The 16,697-nt window shown below is 45.8% G+C and overlaps 1 protein-coding gene and 1 non-coding gene across 2 annotated transcripts in view; both read right to left on the bottom strand.

The window, feature by feature from the left end:
* Positions 1–16,697, bottom strand: part of LOC140692691 (zinc finger protein 286A-like) — a 72,466-nt gene that overhangs the window by 11,410 nt on the left and 44,359 nt on the right. Inside the window, exons 3-7 of the mRNA XM_072957004.1 lie at positions 9,389–9,488; positions 5,892–5,956; positions 4,242–4,363; positions 1,076–1,115; positions 529–936 (exon numbers count right to left, since the gene is read on the bottom strand). Coding sequence (XP_072813105.1) covers positions 529–936; positions 1,076–1,115; positions 4,242–4,363; positions 5,892–5,956; positions 9,389–9,441 — 688 coding nt within the window. The 5' untranslated portion in view covers positions 9,442–9,488. The remainder of the gene's footprint in view (positions 1–528; positions 937–1,075; positions 1,116–4,241; positions 4,364–5,891; positions 5,957–9,388; positions 9,489–16,697) is intronic.
* On the bottom strand, positions 11,584–11,655 carry TRNAW-CCA (transfer RNA tryptophan (anticodon CCA)). Its single transcript has one exon. It is a non-coding gene; the product is annotated as a tRNA-Trp (tRNA).

Raw genomic sequence — 16,697 nt, 5'->3', positions numbered from 1 at the left:
GGAACCAGAGGGAAGGGGCAATGGCTTATCCTAAGACATCAGCACAGGCTTCAAAAGCAAGCCTGCTCTGGGACTCTGAAGAGTATGTACCAAATTCACAACGTTCTTCTAAATCTTCACACAACATAAATTCTGGGAGCTGTCTCTTAGTGGAAAAAAAAAATTTCTCTGGACAGTTTTCTACCTGTTTGGAAGTATGTTACCATAAAATCCAAGTCAAAAAGCAAACAATGTATCAGCAGAATGGTTCAAACCTCTGTAGAGAAACTTCCTGAGGGCTCACCTGGGGGGAACTTGGTTGTGTCTGGTCCCAGTTTTGTGACACATGTGGCTGGGTTTAGAGAATGTGTTTGTTTCTAAGCACGCAGTAGGAGAAAGCCATGGGGGGGGAGGTGCTCAGGTGAAGCCCGTTCTCACCCACTCACTGACCTCCATCCTCCTAACCTCTTCAAAGGGCTGCTCTCTGACATGATGGCTCTCTCCTCTGACCACCCAGGATTCCTCCCCTCTCTGCCTGACAAGCCTTACCTTCTTCTTCCTCTAGAATCTGAGTCAAGTCCTCCACCAGAGTCACCACTTCCTCGCCGCTCCTCGGGTACTGGGACTTCACCCAAGTCCTGACCTCCCCGGGCAGGATGATCAGGAATTGCTCCAGAACCAGCAGCTCCAGGATTTGCTCCTTGGAGTGAATCTCAGGTCTCAGCCACTTAAGGCAGAGCTCTTGGAGCTGATTCAGTGCCTTTCGAGGTCCAGCCAGGTCTGGGTACGGAAAATTCCTAAAATTCTGCCGACAGGTCTCAGTGTCCCGCAAGAGCCTTGAAGCGAGGGTTTCCTTATCCACACCACGGGGTCCACTCTGAGCCCTGTCTGGCTTCCACATGAAAAGAACTTGGGCGCATGAAGAACTGGTCATCCTCTTACTCGGGGTGAACATTGCTACAGGCAGGAGGGTCAATCTGTCAATAGCCTTTATTTCTCTGGGAGTGAGCCAAGTGTGTGAAGTTGCATGCTAGAGTCATAGAGACACTTTTCAAGAGAACAGAGTCAAGGCAGGGTTGGCAGCAGCCTAACTTACAAATTCTGGGCCCAGAACTTGCCGGGATGGTGAATAGACCCTGAAACACAAGAACAGACCGCAAGGTCGAGAATTTCTGGCACTCTCTGCCATACACACACACAAACAGAAGCAGACAACCCAGAGTGTACAGATAAACACAGACTTCACAGTGGTCTCCTTCCCTGAAATCCTCCGACTTGTAAGACAAATGCAACCTGCCGGGGCACAGGTTGGGACAGCCATAAAAGGTGGGGGTAGAAGCAAAGACTTGAACCCTGGGCAAAATGTCAGATAAAACTTCTAACTTGTTGAAACAGAAATTAAACATTCGTTTACACAAAATATTTTAGTCAACAGATTATACAGAAGCTTTAATGACTGAACTGGTTCTCAGAGACAACAGAGCAAATCTGTTACTCAACAAACTGGGAGGAGAATTTCTTCTCCTTTAAGTGCTCAAGGTTCCCAAGGGAAACGGTCAAGAACTGAGGGCGAGCCGCTGATGCTCTTTGGACATTAACGCCAGCCTGTCCCAGGTCTCCACTCCCTGAGAGCTTGGGCTGGAAACAGGCAGAAGAGACCGGTGCGGGGTGAAGTCTCTGAAGATCTTCTGCAGGACACAATTCCTCATGAATACATTTGAAAACAGGATTCCCAAAGAAAACCTCTTTTGCATGCCTGGTCTGGAGGAGAACCGACACCACTGGTCCAAGGGCTCCGGCTCCGATCCCTCCTCCACCCCGTCGAGTCCTCTGAAGCCGGCTGCTCCCCAGGCCTGCAGGGCGGACGCGCCCTCTGCCTCCCCTGGGCCCTAGGCGGGTCTCCCTAACTCCGCAGCCGCAGGGCCGCGGGCCGCTGCGCCGGGACTGCCCCGCAGGGTCCACCCCGCAGGCCGCCCGCGACATCCTCACCTGCAGCCAGACCTACGGACGCGCAGCCGAGCGGCCCGAGAGGCCCCGGGCAACAATGGCGGCGGGCGCGGGGCCTGCGTGGCGGGCTCGCTCCCGCGCTGCCGCGGGGTCTCGGCCCCGCCACGTCCCGCCCCGGAGGGCACGGCGCCTCGGCCGGAGCCGGCTGTCCAGCCTGGTCCTGGGAAGCCCGGCCCGGAACCCACCGCGCCCCGACTTCGCCGCGACCTCGCCTCGGCGCCACTGCGCATGTGCCCAGGCCTCCCCGCCCCAGCCGCGGACCGTGGACCCGTCTCCATGGCAACCTCCTCCACCCATCACGGGGATATGCTTGCCAGCGGCTACGTTCTGAGGGAACCATAAAGTTTCCCTGGGCAGAAGCACGATTGGGGGGAGGTCGGGGAGCTACAGCATCTGGGAGAGGGGGAGCCGGATAAGGGGCGGAGATGGAGCCTCGCGCTAATCAACCAGAGAAAACGCGGTGCCGGAGTTCCTAGAGGAAGGATGGGCAGGGAAGCTGCGGCTCTTAAGGCAGAAAGCTCCAAAGTGCTGGTTCGGGCTTTACTGCTCATAGCCAGTCACTGCTCAAGGTTTTGAGTCCCTCCTCAGGAATCTGATCCTGACACTCTCAGATTGGAAAAAAGAACAACACCCAGCATCATGTTGTTTGTAAGAGACCCAAAACATACATAAAGTGCATGAAAATAAAAGGATAAAAAATTATTCCAGGTGTTCCCATTAGCTAATGCTGTCTTGGCAAACTGCCCCAAAACTTAATGATGTTAAAGAATAAGCATTTTGCTACTATGTTCTTGGATTCAGTGGGAAAGGAATTTGGAAGGGGAACCGTGGACGTGGCTCTCCTCTGCTCCATTGTGCCTGGAGGCTCAGTTGAGGTGATTAGATGGCAGGGAGGGCCCACTTCCAAGATGTCTTTTTCACTCATATGTCTCCTGGTTGGGCTGAGATGGCTTAAGGATGAGTGCCTCATGTGGCCTTTTCAGCATGAAGGGCTCAGCTGGCAGCTGAGAGGTGGCTCCCCGCTCCAAGAGCAGGTGTCCTATGAACTAGAGAAGCTCCATGGCTGACTATGACACAGCCTCAGACGTCGCATAGCGTCACTCCCGTCATACTCTTGGTCAAAACCGTCACTAGTCTGTGCAGAATCAAGTGGAGGCAGATGTAGACCCCTCCTCAGGATGAGTGGAGACTCAGAGTCTTAATATTACACCCTAGGCAAGTTTGAACAACAAGACAGTTGGGTAGCGTGATGGTCTTTGATGTGTCAACCCCATCCCCTTCTATTCAATCAAATCCTAATCTAGGTCATTTGTAAAGTTGTTTTGTAGGTGTGGTTAAAGTCCATAAACTCAGCTGAATTAATCAAAGGAGATTATCTTAGATAAGTTGGAGGGTCTGAATGAATCAGGTGAAAGGCCTTAAAAACAGAACTGAGGCTTCTTTGATGAAGAAGCAGCTCTGACACAGCCTCCAGCCCACCCTTCCTGACAGACTTCCCTACAGATTTGGACCTTGCCTAGTCAACATCCACAATCGAGTAAACCAATTCCTTCCAGGAAAATTCTCTTACAATCTACATTTCCCTCCCGTCCTCATCATTAGATCAGTAATGAGGGTCAAGTCACCACAAAACCCAACAAGGGAAGTGCTGGGCTTGATAAGGGAGGAAGGGGACTATTCAGGTGCTGCGGGCCCTGGCCAGTCTTTATCGGTAGGAACCAGGGGTACAGGGGTCTGAATCCCCAGAATGCTGGAGCAGGGAGTGTAGAACATACAGCTGAGTCCTGGAGAGTTTATTGAAAAGGTGCATGCTCCTGTGATAAGGATTCGAACACTCTGGCGAGGATGCCAGGAGATGCTAACACACTGCTAGATGGGCTTTTGGAGGCCTGGAGTAATAGATGGCTCCACCCTGAACAGAGATGCCAGAATTGCTTGGAAAGCAGTGAAAAAAAGGTGTTAAGAGACTCAGAGAAGTGAGCAATCCAGGACAGGCAGAGGATGTAAGGCTGGAAAATGTACCAGCTCTGTTTCATTGGGAGGCCAGAAGACCCGCTGCTGGGATACAGAATGTGCTGGTGGGAGGGGCACCAGCATCCCAGGGAAGCACAGTGGGGGCTGTCCTCCGCAGGCTGAGGCTGCCTGCAGGGGCTTGTTACAGAGCTGGGCTCATTTAACCTCGGAAACAAGGACCACATAACGGAGCAGTAAGGTCAAAGTGGAAGGGGTGTGGGAGACCGGAGGGAGCTCTTTACCTTCAGACAGCAATGGAGACAGTGGAACAAGACGCCTCGACAGGCACGACACGGGCAGGGCTCGGTCTGTACCATCAAAGGACGTAAAGGCCGGATGATGGAGAAGTTGAGGTTAACATTTGCTGACCAAGAAAAAGAGGAAAAACACAAAGTAATCAAAATAGGATACAAAGTGAAGACATTGCTATAGATTCTACGCAAATAAAAGATGTTATAAGAGAGTGCTGTGGACAATGTACGCCCACAAGTTTAGATAATTTAGATAAAACGGAAAATTCAATTTCAGTGATTTAGCAGGCGGCCGTCTTCTGAGCACTGCTCGCCGCTGGCCACAAGAGGGCGCGCGAACCCGCCCTTTATGACGGCCTACCGCCACTCTGGAGCGCATGCGTACTTCTCCCGCGGAGGGGGCGCCGCGTCCACGTGGAAGAAAAAGCTTAGTGTCCGCTTCTCGGCAGAAGCTTCCACTTTCTAGACTGTGCCGGTGTGTCTCATTCTTTACTTTCTCATGTAATATTTTATCAGGACTTATTTTACATCCATAGCCGTTTGTTGAGGCGTTAGAACGTCGTTCTCATAACGTGAGGGAGTATTCCATAAAATTCAGAGAAAGGAGACACAGACAGCAGTGAAGGAACGGACAGAATGTCGGCTCCTTCGATCCCAGTCCGAGCTGGAAGTGTAGGGGGAAACAAGCGCCTCCCGAGACGTGCTTTCATTAGATTTTTAATGTTTCATTTTACCTATAATGCTAAACTATTTGAAAACAGATTGAAAAATGGCATAGTAGGGGTGTTAAAAAATCTCATTAAATTTTAAGTTTACTTGATTCAAAAGAAGACTTACAAATTTACTGCCTGGCTTTACTGGACTCAAACTCATCAATAATACCTAAAAATATACTTCTTACCTCATCTTGTTTTCACTTGAAATAACTGACATGTTTGGCAATTTCTCACGACCCAGTAACAACCTTAAATAATTTTTCACTAATTTCAGTTTTTCTCTAGAAGGACTCCGTTGTGACTGCAGTGGGCTATTTATCCCCAAAGACTAATTAAGAAACTTTCTTCATTTTTATGGGTAGACAGCCCACATGTTAAAACATCTGTGTTAGATTTTTCAAATAAAGGAAAATGAACGCTTTAAACAGTTTATTGCAAGATGGGAGGCACGCTTACTTAAGTTGCTTCATAAAGAGCAACTCTGAGCCCAGCAAGTATTTTTTTTTTTTTGGCGGAGGTGGGGGGGCACTCTCCACAATTCCTGGGGGACAGCCCAAAGAGCCAGTCTGGTCTCTGGTCACCACTGTGAGACAATTTCACTGGTAGTAAATCCTTTGGGTTGTTTCCCACAGAACTATCATGCCCCATTGGACCAAGGAGAAATTTTGTGGACTTTGCCACAGGAAAGAAAGTGGTAGTGTTCTTCACAAAGACTCTCAGCCTCCGCGGGTTGCTGGGGGCTTTCTGGATTTAGTTTGTTAATCCAGCATTTCTCCCATAGCCTTGTCATTTAAAGAGTTATTTCCAGTCCATAGAGACAGAATGGACCTGAATAAAAATTACAAAACCAAGCCCTTTATTAGATACTTAACAAGTTAGCCTTAAAAATTTGAAAACATCTTGAAAAAATGTCACAATCCCATACCTGTGTTTAAAGTGGGAAGTCTCCCTGCCAGTCTCAATGATCTTCTTCTGCAACATGGCTCTGAGCTATGGGAGAAAAATACATCCACACCTGTCCTTCCTGGCTGACTTTACATAAAAGGAAAGACAAAATTGTATCCAGTGGTCACAATGTTTCTTCTCAAGAGAAGTGATCACAAGAAGACAACACATCAAAGAATATATTATCAGAGATTCCAAGGGCCATTATAACTGCCTCTGGGAGTGAAGAATTCTGCAAACTTCGGGCAGATAGAATGTTACTTGATGTCAGAATGAGTGTCGTTTATCTTTGCCTGTGAGTTCCAACTGCTTTCATCAGCTAAATCACAGTACTGAACACAGTTCTAAATATTCTGCCTATGTTGCCACTACCCTAGCAGCTAAACCCTAATGGGTAAGAAAGACTCTTATAAAACCAAGGAAAATGAAACAAAACAGTGGCAGAATTACTACTGTATGTTAATTTTATTGAAATGTTGTTCATAGGTATAAATGACTACTCATAAGTATTATATTGCTGAATAATGTTGGCCAAGCATTTAACTAAAGTTGCTGTTTAAAAGTTTGCTAAATGATTTGTCAGTTATACCTCAATGAAGCTAGGGGGGAAAACAAAAAAATTAAATTAAAACCTTTGTTAAGGGGGAGGGTATAGTTCAGTGGTAGTGTGCATGCTTAGCATGTACAAGGTCCTGGGTTCCATCCTCAGTATCTCGTTAAAAAATAAATAAACCTAATCACTGCCTCAAAAAACAAATAAAAACAAACAAACAAAAAAGAATATTTTTAAAAACCTAGTTAAATGTACCATCAATATGTTCTGTATTAAAGTATAACAAAATCACACATTTCAAATAATCCTCTGGCAATGGATGAACATCAAAGTGTTTTCCTACAAAGGACTTGCCCCCAGAGTACCCCCATGTGTCCTGAACATGAACCCCATAGAAGAGGTGAAGACTTGAATGACCTCTCAGCCTGTGTAAGGCTGGTGTCAGCCTCCCTTGCGTGGGACTCCTGAAGCGCCTCTTCCCATCCTAGCAGTTCTGCTGGATAAAGAAGGCTGCAGATGGTGAGGGGTAGGAAGCCTGGGTCAGCAGTCAGCGACTCCATCTAACCAGCCATCTGGGATGCTTCAGCAGTCCTGGGCCTGTGGAGCGCCGCTGTCTACACCAGGCGGAGGCTCCGATTGGGGTGCCACCAGCAGTAGTTGGAGCTGGACAAGGTCCCTCTGTGAAACTTCCGGGCTCCCAGGACAGGACCTTCGTCCAGCCCCCTGAGGACCGGTTCAGGCTTCCTGGGACACCCTCTCAAATTCCTTTTTCTTGACCAGGACTTGGTCTCCCTTCTGGTCCCACACTGATACCTTCCACTGCATGGGAGGCTCCTGGGCTATTGCAGGCCTGCTGCAAACCTGGGGGAGGGCAGAGGGCAAGTGAGGCGAAGGCTGGGTCATGGCCACAAGCCTCCATCTGGCTGTTCATTCTGGCGTCCCATCAGCCTTTCTTTTCTGAACCAGTCACTGTGCCTTCTTCGTGCCCCCAAGATCACTGCCATCCAGATTCTGCAAAATTCCAGGGCGTCCTTGTCATCTACACCCTCAAGAACGCCTGCCTGGACTTGGAGACAAGGGGTGCGAATGTCCACGCAGCTGGGAGTCACCCAGACTAGATGGGGAGGTGTCTTTAGTGCACAGAATGTGCATGTGAGGAAATTAGGGATTTTCTCGAGGCCTCTGGATAAGACTGTGTCCCTAGGAAGTGGGAGGAGCTCCCTTGGGGAAATCCCCCACTCACAACTCACAGGAAAGGTTTGAGCCGACAGTGAAGACGTCCGGGGTGCGTGGCTTCCCACCTCTTTCCGGGAAGTGGACTAGGACTTCCTCTCTTGCTCACCTGTGAGTCTCTGACCAAGCCATTGGCCCTCTCTGGGCCTCCTCAGGGGAGATCGGACCTCCTGAGGAGGTTCACAGGCCTGGTAGTCGGTGGTCAGAAGGGCTGAGGCAGCAGAGCATCGCTGCGGATTCTTGGGCCCACGTGGCCCAGGTCTGGAGCGCGCACAGGCCGAGTGGAAATGGAGGCTGCTGAAGGCGGAGGTTCCACTGCCTTCAAGGGCGGAAAGAACCGAGGTGCTTCAGCACCGAGGTCTGGACAGCGCCCTTCTTGCGGGCGGGAGGCGCCCGAAAAGGAGGTGTCCCCATCCCCTCTCCCAGAGCTTGGGTCTGGAGGCGAGGGGGAGGGAGCCGGCCCCGCTGTGCTGACCCGACAGGGACAGACCACAGACAGTTGGAGACGGTGGACAAGCATGACCCCGGTAGAGCTATCCCAGAGCAGCATGCCAGGCCCGACCCTTGGGCAACCCCACTCCTGTGCAGGTAAGAGCGCAGCCTCATCTCCACTCCAATCCTGCCCTTCCACTGCTCAAGGGCAACACAATGTTAAAACTGGAATTTCTGCTAAGAATCTAAGACAGTAGACATCAGAAACGCGAGTGAGTTGTGAGGCAGGCCACCACGCAGAATTGGGAAAAAAAAAACTCAAAACAAAACCCCCCAAAAAACCGTAGGGCCAAGAACCTGCCAGAGGACTGCTAAGTCCCTCACCTATATCAAAGTGATCCTAGGAGCGACTGAAGACATTTCTATACTTTTGGAAAGAGCTTCACAGGAACGATGGTGAGGAGGTTACTTGTTTCATTGTTCAAACCTAGTGAGAGAGGTTTTCAGAGGCCAGGTGGACAGCTTGATATGTGTCCCCTGGGGTCTGGGGACTCAGTGGCCTAATGTATGTATTCGCTCAGAAAAACTAAGGAGCAAGAGAGTCCTGACTAGCTGCTCATGGTCAAGTTGAAAGAGGCATTTGTACACTTTTTAATGCACAAATTTGGGGGCAACAGACACATGAATTCTTCCCATGGTCTGGACATGATCTGCATGCATGAGAGGTGGGGGAGGTCCTCTCAGGCACTCTCCGTCAGAGGGGCTGCCTGGAGGGCTGATCACGTCTCCCAGAAGACAGTCCTAGATGTTGCTCCAGGAGAGGGCAACCAGCTGAAGTAAGAATATTTTCACCAGGGCTAAGTGAAATTCAGGAGAGGGGTCCTCAGCATTGAGGGAGTCTCTCAAAATTCCACCAAAATTCCAGAGAGTAGGATGCCTGCTGATGACACTGCTGACCATGGAGACTTTCCCTGCACCCTTGTTTATCTTCCGTCTGTGGGTGCAGACCCAGAAGTGCAGGGCCAGTCAATTCATGTTCAGAGATTTGACTATTACATAGGATGGCTGTCATAGTCACAGCCTGGGGGAGCATTTCTTATCTCAAAGTGACCAGAAAAGTAATGGAATTGCCCCTCACCCTATTCCCTCCCCTTCACTCTCTCGTCCATGAAAAGGAGAACTAGAAACTGAATATTCCTTTTAAAGAGATAATAGGAAACAAAGTCACTTTATGATCTCAGCTCAACTGTTGTACATACTCAGACCTTTCCAATCCAGATTCCTTGGAGACAAAATGTAGCTGGCTCTGCATCTGTCAGGAGAGCATCTCTCTGGCCAAGTGTTGGTCCCAGGGCCTACCTGGCTGGAGATAAGGAAACGTTGAGCGACAATGGGCCAACAAAATATATCAAATACTGTGTCTGCAGCAAGGCTGGTCTGTCTTTTAATTTTACCTTCCTTTTAAAATGAAGCAATACAACCAGTTTGGCGTGGAGCAGGAATGTACAAATAGAACAGAATAATCTATAGGAATTTTAAAAATTTTAAAATATCTGATGCATTGGCGCAGGTGGGCTAAACCTTTGAAATTAAGTGTAAGGCAATTTTTCTATCCTTTTCTTTCTCCTCATCCCTACTTTTTCTTTCTAAGAAGTGACACTTTGCCAACAAAAAATACTCTTGCCCCAGTTTTTCTAAAAATGTATGCTGCTTTTGTTTTCTCAGTATTGAGGGGAACAAGTGCTTATTAATCTGAAATAAATAAGCTGAGGGTTAAAACTGATGACTGATAAATCTGCTTTTATAACAAAAAGAGACTGTAATGATAAAATATTATCTGACAGTTTTATGACCTTTCACAATTTGATTTCTGAATATATGAAAAGAGGATTTATTAACTTACATAAGAAACTTGAAGGACATCAGTGAAAGTTCAAAATTAATAAAGTTTGCATAGAACTAATTCTTAGGCTAGAATATCTACAAAATAGGTTCTTGGAAGTAAAATTCTTGAAAGAAGAAGAATCTAAGGGATTTCATAGTATCTGCTTGACATTAAATTAATGTTACATTTAGGAGATTTAAGTGAATAGAAAGGTGGTGTGTTTCTGCCTTAGCCAAGGAGGCAAGACTCATTTAAGACAGTTATGTTGAAACTCATGCTGAAATGTGGATCTCTAGGGTTAAGTACTGATTTCACTGGTTCACTGTAGCAAGGGAAACTCACAGGAGAGGAGGTGGGTGGGTGCTGTGGCCCCAGCCTGTCCTCCAGCCAGTGGCTCTGAGAAAGGATTTGACCCCCACCAGTGAACAGAGAGCAGGACCACGTGTTAGCACAGCCCCGCCCGTTGCCGCACACTGAGCCTTACCAGATTGCAGAGGATGAGCAAGGCTGATTTCAGAGTAGGAGTAAGATAAAAGCAAGTGGTTTTTTGTTTGTTTGTTTTCGTTTTTGTTTTTGTTTGTTTGTTGTTTTAACTCTGCAGAACTAGGAAAAGAGAGTATAGGTCCCAACAGAAGGAAAACATACCACTGAAAGTGATGGGAAAAGGTTCAGATTTTTTTCCCTCAGAAAAACAGTATGAGGCTTCCTCCAAGATATGGCTTCTTGGAAATGAGGTGTGAAAAGCCTTATGGAGCAACTGACAGTTTAAAAGAGAAGAGAATGAAACAGAGGACCCCTTAAGGAAACTGAAGTGACAGTAGTGGAATCACAGTGCACTGTCTTTAAAGAGCAGAACACAAGTTGCAGAATATGGAATCCCAGATGGTGGACAGCACCTGAGAAGACAGCGCAAAGGGCAGAGAAAATGTAAAAACAGGAAATATTTTGAGAGATTATAGATGCAGGGGATAGAGAAGTATAATTATCCATCCATTTGCTGGTAATTATTCACCATATGGAAGGGTGACTGCACTCCTGGAAAAAGTCTAGAACAAAAGGAACAGAAGCAATGTTGAAAAATATACCGGAACACTTTTCCATACTGGCTGAAAAGTGTTCTTTTACAATTATTTTAATCTCCTCTGTTCCTGCCTATGTCCCTGTTCTTCACAGCTTTAAGGATGTGAGCAATGTAATTCAATACAAACTTTTTGATCATAGGTTAGCCAGTCTCACAGGTTAAAAACAACTCGCTGAACTTTATTTTGTATTTCTCTTACTGTGAAAAAAGTTATTTTCACTTGTTTAGGAATGACATTTCGTTTTTTTAACACTGTTTCATTCTGTACCTGTTTTCTACTGTGCTGTAGCTCTTCTTTTTTTTCCTTCTTCTTAACCGTAGCTTTTCGGATGACAGGGAGAGCTGTCGGCAGAGCGTGATTCCGGGGGAAGTGCCCAGGGGACCTCAGATGCGAAAACGCCGCTCATCTCGGCCTTCCTGGAGTTGCAGGATAAAATCCCAAGGAGCTCAGACTCCCTGGTTCGTTTGTGGGAAAAAGCAGGCGGTCATGACCTCGACGTGACTTGAACACGCAACCTTCTGATCTGGAGTCAGACGCGCTACCATTGCGCCACGAGATCGCGAGGGAAAGCTGACTTTTGATCTTTTAAGGCTCTTCCCTCCTGCACATCCCAGTCGCTTTCCTATTATTGCTCCTTCGTTTTTCTGGTGAACTTCAGGTCAAACGATAGGAAAGGAGAGAGAGGCGGGCCCTCGGCGCGGCTGCGCGAGCCCCGGGACCCTCAACCCAGGCTGCAAGACTGCAAAACCCGAATCCGGGTCCGCGGAAGGATGCAGGGAGTGATGGTGCAGGAAAGGGTTAAAGGCGGAAACCAAACCCGGACTCTGCAGGCACACCTGGGAAGCGACTTGGCAACTTATTATAAAAATAGCGCTCTCGAGACCACCCCTCCGGCCCCGCCCCTACTCCCACCCCTTCCCAAATGTAAAGCTAAAAGTCGTTTTTGAAAATTTGAACACTATAGAAGAGTGTAATAAAAATCAAAACCTATAACCCCATCTCCCGCTGTGAAGCATTCTGTTGTATTTCTCTCCAGGTTTCCTTCCTCCCAGGTATACACAGGTGTCCACCCGTGTTTGCTAAACCTTCTTCACTGTAGAATATAGCAAAGCTGCAGAAAACAGCACAATGCAGGGGTAACAGGCTGAGCTCACCTGCCCCACCAGACCGGCCAGCCCCCGCAGAGCATGAAACTGCCTTCCTCTCCCACCAGCAACCAGTCGTGACGTTTACTGAAAGCTTCTTTGCTTTTCTTTACAGTTCATTACCCAAATGTGCATCCAAACACACTATAGTTGTGTTCTGTCTGATGTACATGTTACTTTTAATTCGCCCCTTTCTCCTCACACCCTCCCCTCACCCCAGCGAAATGACATGGTGACCCTCTTGGCTCAGGGTTTCCGGACGTTTGCGTTGTCACCGTGTCTCCTGACCCGGGATGCTAACTTGGATAATTTAGTTAGCACGCTTTCGCCTGTGGTCCTCCACTATATACTACTATTTCCCTCTTGGTAATTAATAAATATTTGGGGGTAAATGCTTTCAGACTATGCAAATACCCTGTTTCTTCTCACACTTGCACCCACTAATTTTAGCATCCGTCTTGACTGCAACAACTAATACTATGGTGTTTGTCTCATGGTGATTTTCTTTTTCCCCTTTTCCTTCTACATTGATCATAATTCTTCTATGAGAAAGAATGGTTCTACTCTCCCATTTACTTATTATATACTATATATTCAATTATTTGTTTGCATCAATACAGATTCATGGATATTGTCAAATTCCATCTGTTTAATCCATAGAACATAATTTATTATATTGTTTCTGAATATTTCTCAGCTTTGTCTATTGTAAGCTCCTTCAGGTTGGCTCCTTTTGACCTCTGCCACCCTATTTTTAGCACTTCCATAGTTTCTGGCACAAGATGTTCCAGGCTTGTCTTGTAGTTTCCCTACACCAGCCCTGGAATCAACCCTTTCTCCAAGGAGTCCTGGTTCCTGTTGCTGGAGAATGGTGCTTAGAAATTCAGATCTGGGTGTTAGATGTGCTCATTGCAATGTGATGTCATTCTCCTTTTCATTCTTTGTAACTTCTCTGACACTGAGAAGCCCAGATCTCATTAGCTACATGTATTTATTATAAATACATGTACAGGTATACACACATGTGTGCATTTATGTATGTTTCAGAATCACTAACCTGTGCACCTGTAAGAAAAGATTGACTAAGAGGATTTACTTTGTATGTGTACAGTTTTTTGTCTTTATCTTTACAGTCAAAATATTGTTTTGCACAGTTATTTAGGTTAGTTCTTCTCTTCCCCAAGCTCTTCACTCTTGGTTCGATTATTTCTCTATAGTACAGTTATTATTTTTGTATTCCATTTCAGGTTCATGCAGGCACACACTGCTTGATAGTTTATTATTTTCTATAAATGTTTGCATTTGTAAAACATTACCACAGTTCTAAGTGCCAGAGCTGTATGAAAGGTACCAGAAACTGTGTCACTCTCTTGTCATCTCTATTTCCCAGACCCACTGCCCCTTTCTTTCCACCCACCCCTTAGGTAACTAATCTCTTCAGTTTCTAGTTGATCCTTCCTGCATTCTTTTGCACAAATGGGCAGGTATATGCTTATTTTATTACATCTCCTCCTTTCTTAGATAAAGGATAGCATACTATAATGATTATTTTTGCACTTGGCTTTTTTTTAGCTCAGTAGTTTTTTCCTGGTAATCACTCCATGTCAGCTCATTGAGATCTTTATTTATTTTTTTACAGCTACATAGTACTTCCTGGTGTGGATGTAAGCATAGCTTATTTAACCACTTTCCCATAGTTTTTGCATGATATTTTCAAGGTTCATCCATGTTAAAGCATGTATCAATACTTCATTCTTTTTATTGCCAGATAATATTCCATTGTATGGATATACAAATTTGGTAGAATTACAATCTACCAAAAATCAAGTGGGAATCAGATTCTCCTCCACCACAGGTTTTGTTGTTTTCTGGTTGTTAAAGGCTGTAGTAGTCCATTTGTTTAGTGACTTTAGCAAATTACTTTGGCAAAGGCTATATTCTTTGTTGTGTGTGGTTACTTTACCATCTCTGTTCCTTAGCTTGTTTTCAGCTAGTTTTCTGACAGAGATTTCCTTGAATTCCAGGTGCTTTATTTAAAAAAAAGAACAGCAACAGCAAAACTCTCCCATTTTTTTTTCAGACTGGCTCCATGCTGGCCCACCTTTAACATTTAGCCAGGCTCACACTAAGCCTAGAAATAACATGAGGTGAAACCTTAGCATCTTCTCAGATCTGTTCTGAGTTTGTGTCTTTCTCTCTGCATGCACGAGGCTTTCTAACCTCCCCCACATATGTAGTACTTTGGAATGCCCTAATTTCCCAAAGAAACTCTTCCCAGCTTTTGCTCCTGGGCCTTAGGTGGTCCAGGGATGGGATGGGGCACAGGCAAGGAAAAATGCCACAAAGCTTTCCTTCTGCTTTGAAGTCATCCCTTTCTTGATTCAATGTTCACTTGGTTGCTGAAAACCTTTGACTGTTTTCCAGAGTTTCTGACAAACTTAATTTTGGCAGTTCCTGTGTTTTTGATGTTTCTGTGTGGGGAGGAGAACTTGAAGCTTCCTACTCTGCCATTTGGCTGATGTTACCCATCTGCCTTTAAATAACTTTTTCTCTGCCTATAGAATGCTGGCTTGACAGTTATTTATTCTTTTACATTTTAGAGACACTATTCCTTGGTCATCTACCTTCCTTAAGTTTTTCATTGGTAATATAATGCCTTTTTCCTTTTCCTTTTCAGCAGATCACTATGTGCCAAGTATACTGACCTTTCTAGTTAAGCTTTTGGGGGATGGCTGAGCTTGTTGAACTTTGTGAGTTGACATCTTTCAATAAACTTGGAAAGTTCTCGATAGTTTTTTTGCAAATACCGCATCTGCCCACCGTCTCTCACCTGTCTTTCTTGGACAGCAATTACATGTAGATCCCTTGATCATGTCCCACAACTTTCTTACTTCTGCTCCTTCTAGTCTTATTGCTGTCTGTTGTTCAGTTTAGATTATTTTCTACCTGTTTACAAGTTTAGTTATGGTCTGTTTTCCATTGTGCAAAGTCTGCCTCTAAAGTCATCCAATGAATTTCAAGTATCTTACTTTGCAGTTTTAAAATTTCTGCTTGATTTTTGGCAGAATTTTAATTGTTTTTAAATACTCGATCCCATATTTAAAAAAAATCAGTTGTCACCCTCTTGTCTTCTACTTTTTTAAACATATAAATTATAGCAATTTTGACTGCTCACTCCACGCCTGGATTGCTTCTTTAAAAATTTTTATTTAAGTCGTTTATGATTTTTTAAAATTAGGGGGAGGGGGGAGGTGATTAGGTTTCATTTACTTACTTTAATGGGGGTATGGAGACTGAACCCAGAGCCCTGTGCGTGCTAAGCAAGCGCTCTGCCACTTGAGCTACAAGCTCCCCTGGGATTTGTTTCTAGGACTGTTCTGTTACCAGTCACCTGTTTTTCTCTTCTGTGTGTGTTAACTTTGTTTTTTTTCCTGGGCAATGTGGATGATACAAATTTTAGAAGTCCTGGCTTGATTACACTAACTTCCTTCCCTTCTGCTTTGTAAAGCCATGAGCACTGGCCCCATAGAAAAGCCACTGAGGGAGATGGCAGCTTCTCTCTCAGAAAACACGAGTCCAGAACCTCCCCAGGAGCTTCCCACTCAAGGGAAAGAGCAACTGTCACATCAATCCTCTTCTCACATTTCCAGATATACCAGGGTTTCCCTGGCATACCTACTGCCTGGGGATGTGGAACACCAGGATTTTCCATGGCGATAATATCACCTTAAGTGACAGTGTGGTGCTCTGCTCACATGAAGGATTCAGAGGAATTCCTGGTGCAGATCAATGGCAGGAGTTGAAAGTTTTCTCTCAAAGATATGGATCCTGGTCTCCTCAATTATTTTGCTATTCTCAAAAGCTCATTTCTTTCTTCTAGATATTTTATATGGAAAAAACAAGGCTCCTTTTCTGGTTTGTATGGGATGCAAAAATTCTCAAACTTAGCGAAGGCAATGTCAAAACAGCAGTTATTATAAAGGATGTGACTGTGACGCTGGCAAAGATGTCGGGGCAGGATGCACTCTTGTACACAGCTGGTGAGTCCAGAGATTCTGGAAGGCATTGGGCATGTGTATGAAAAGGCCTTATGAATATGTGTACTTTGCCCCAGAAATTCCACATAAAGGTAGCTGATTTTAAGGTGTACACTGCACCCTGAGGATGGTGCCCCATCCTTGTAAAGTACTGCCTCTACGCTGGCACTTGGGGTGTACCTTCAACAGGCCATTTCCATCTCTAAAATCTATCAGCCTGGTAGCTTCTAGGGATGTGTGTGCTATGACCAGTGGATCCCATGATAATATGCACGCTCCTTTACCTCCTCTGCTGTAAAGTAGGTTCTGTGGTTTGATGTGATGTCACATGGGTGAATCAAATATTCCACAGTCCCTCAGATAGTGAGTGGCTTTGTCTGAGGCCTTGCAAGCAGGAAAGGCAAATACCAAGAGTATGG

This window comes from Vicugna pacos, unplaced genomic scaffold, assembly GCF_048564905.1.
Source record: "Vicugna pacos unplaced genomic scaffold, VicPac4 scaffold_15, whole genome shotgun sequence".
Classification (NCBI taxonomy): Eukaryota; Metazoa; Chordata; class Mammalia; order Artiodactyla; family Camelidae; genus Vicugna; species Vicugna pacos.
The sequence above is the reverse complement of the archived record's forward strand: the minus strand, read 5'-3'. Positions and strand labels throughout refer to the sequence as shown.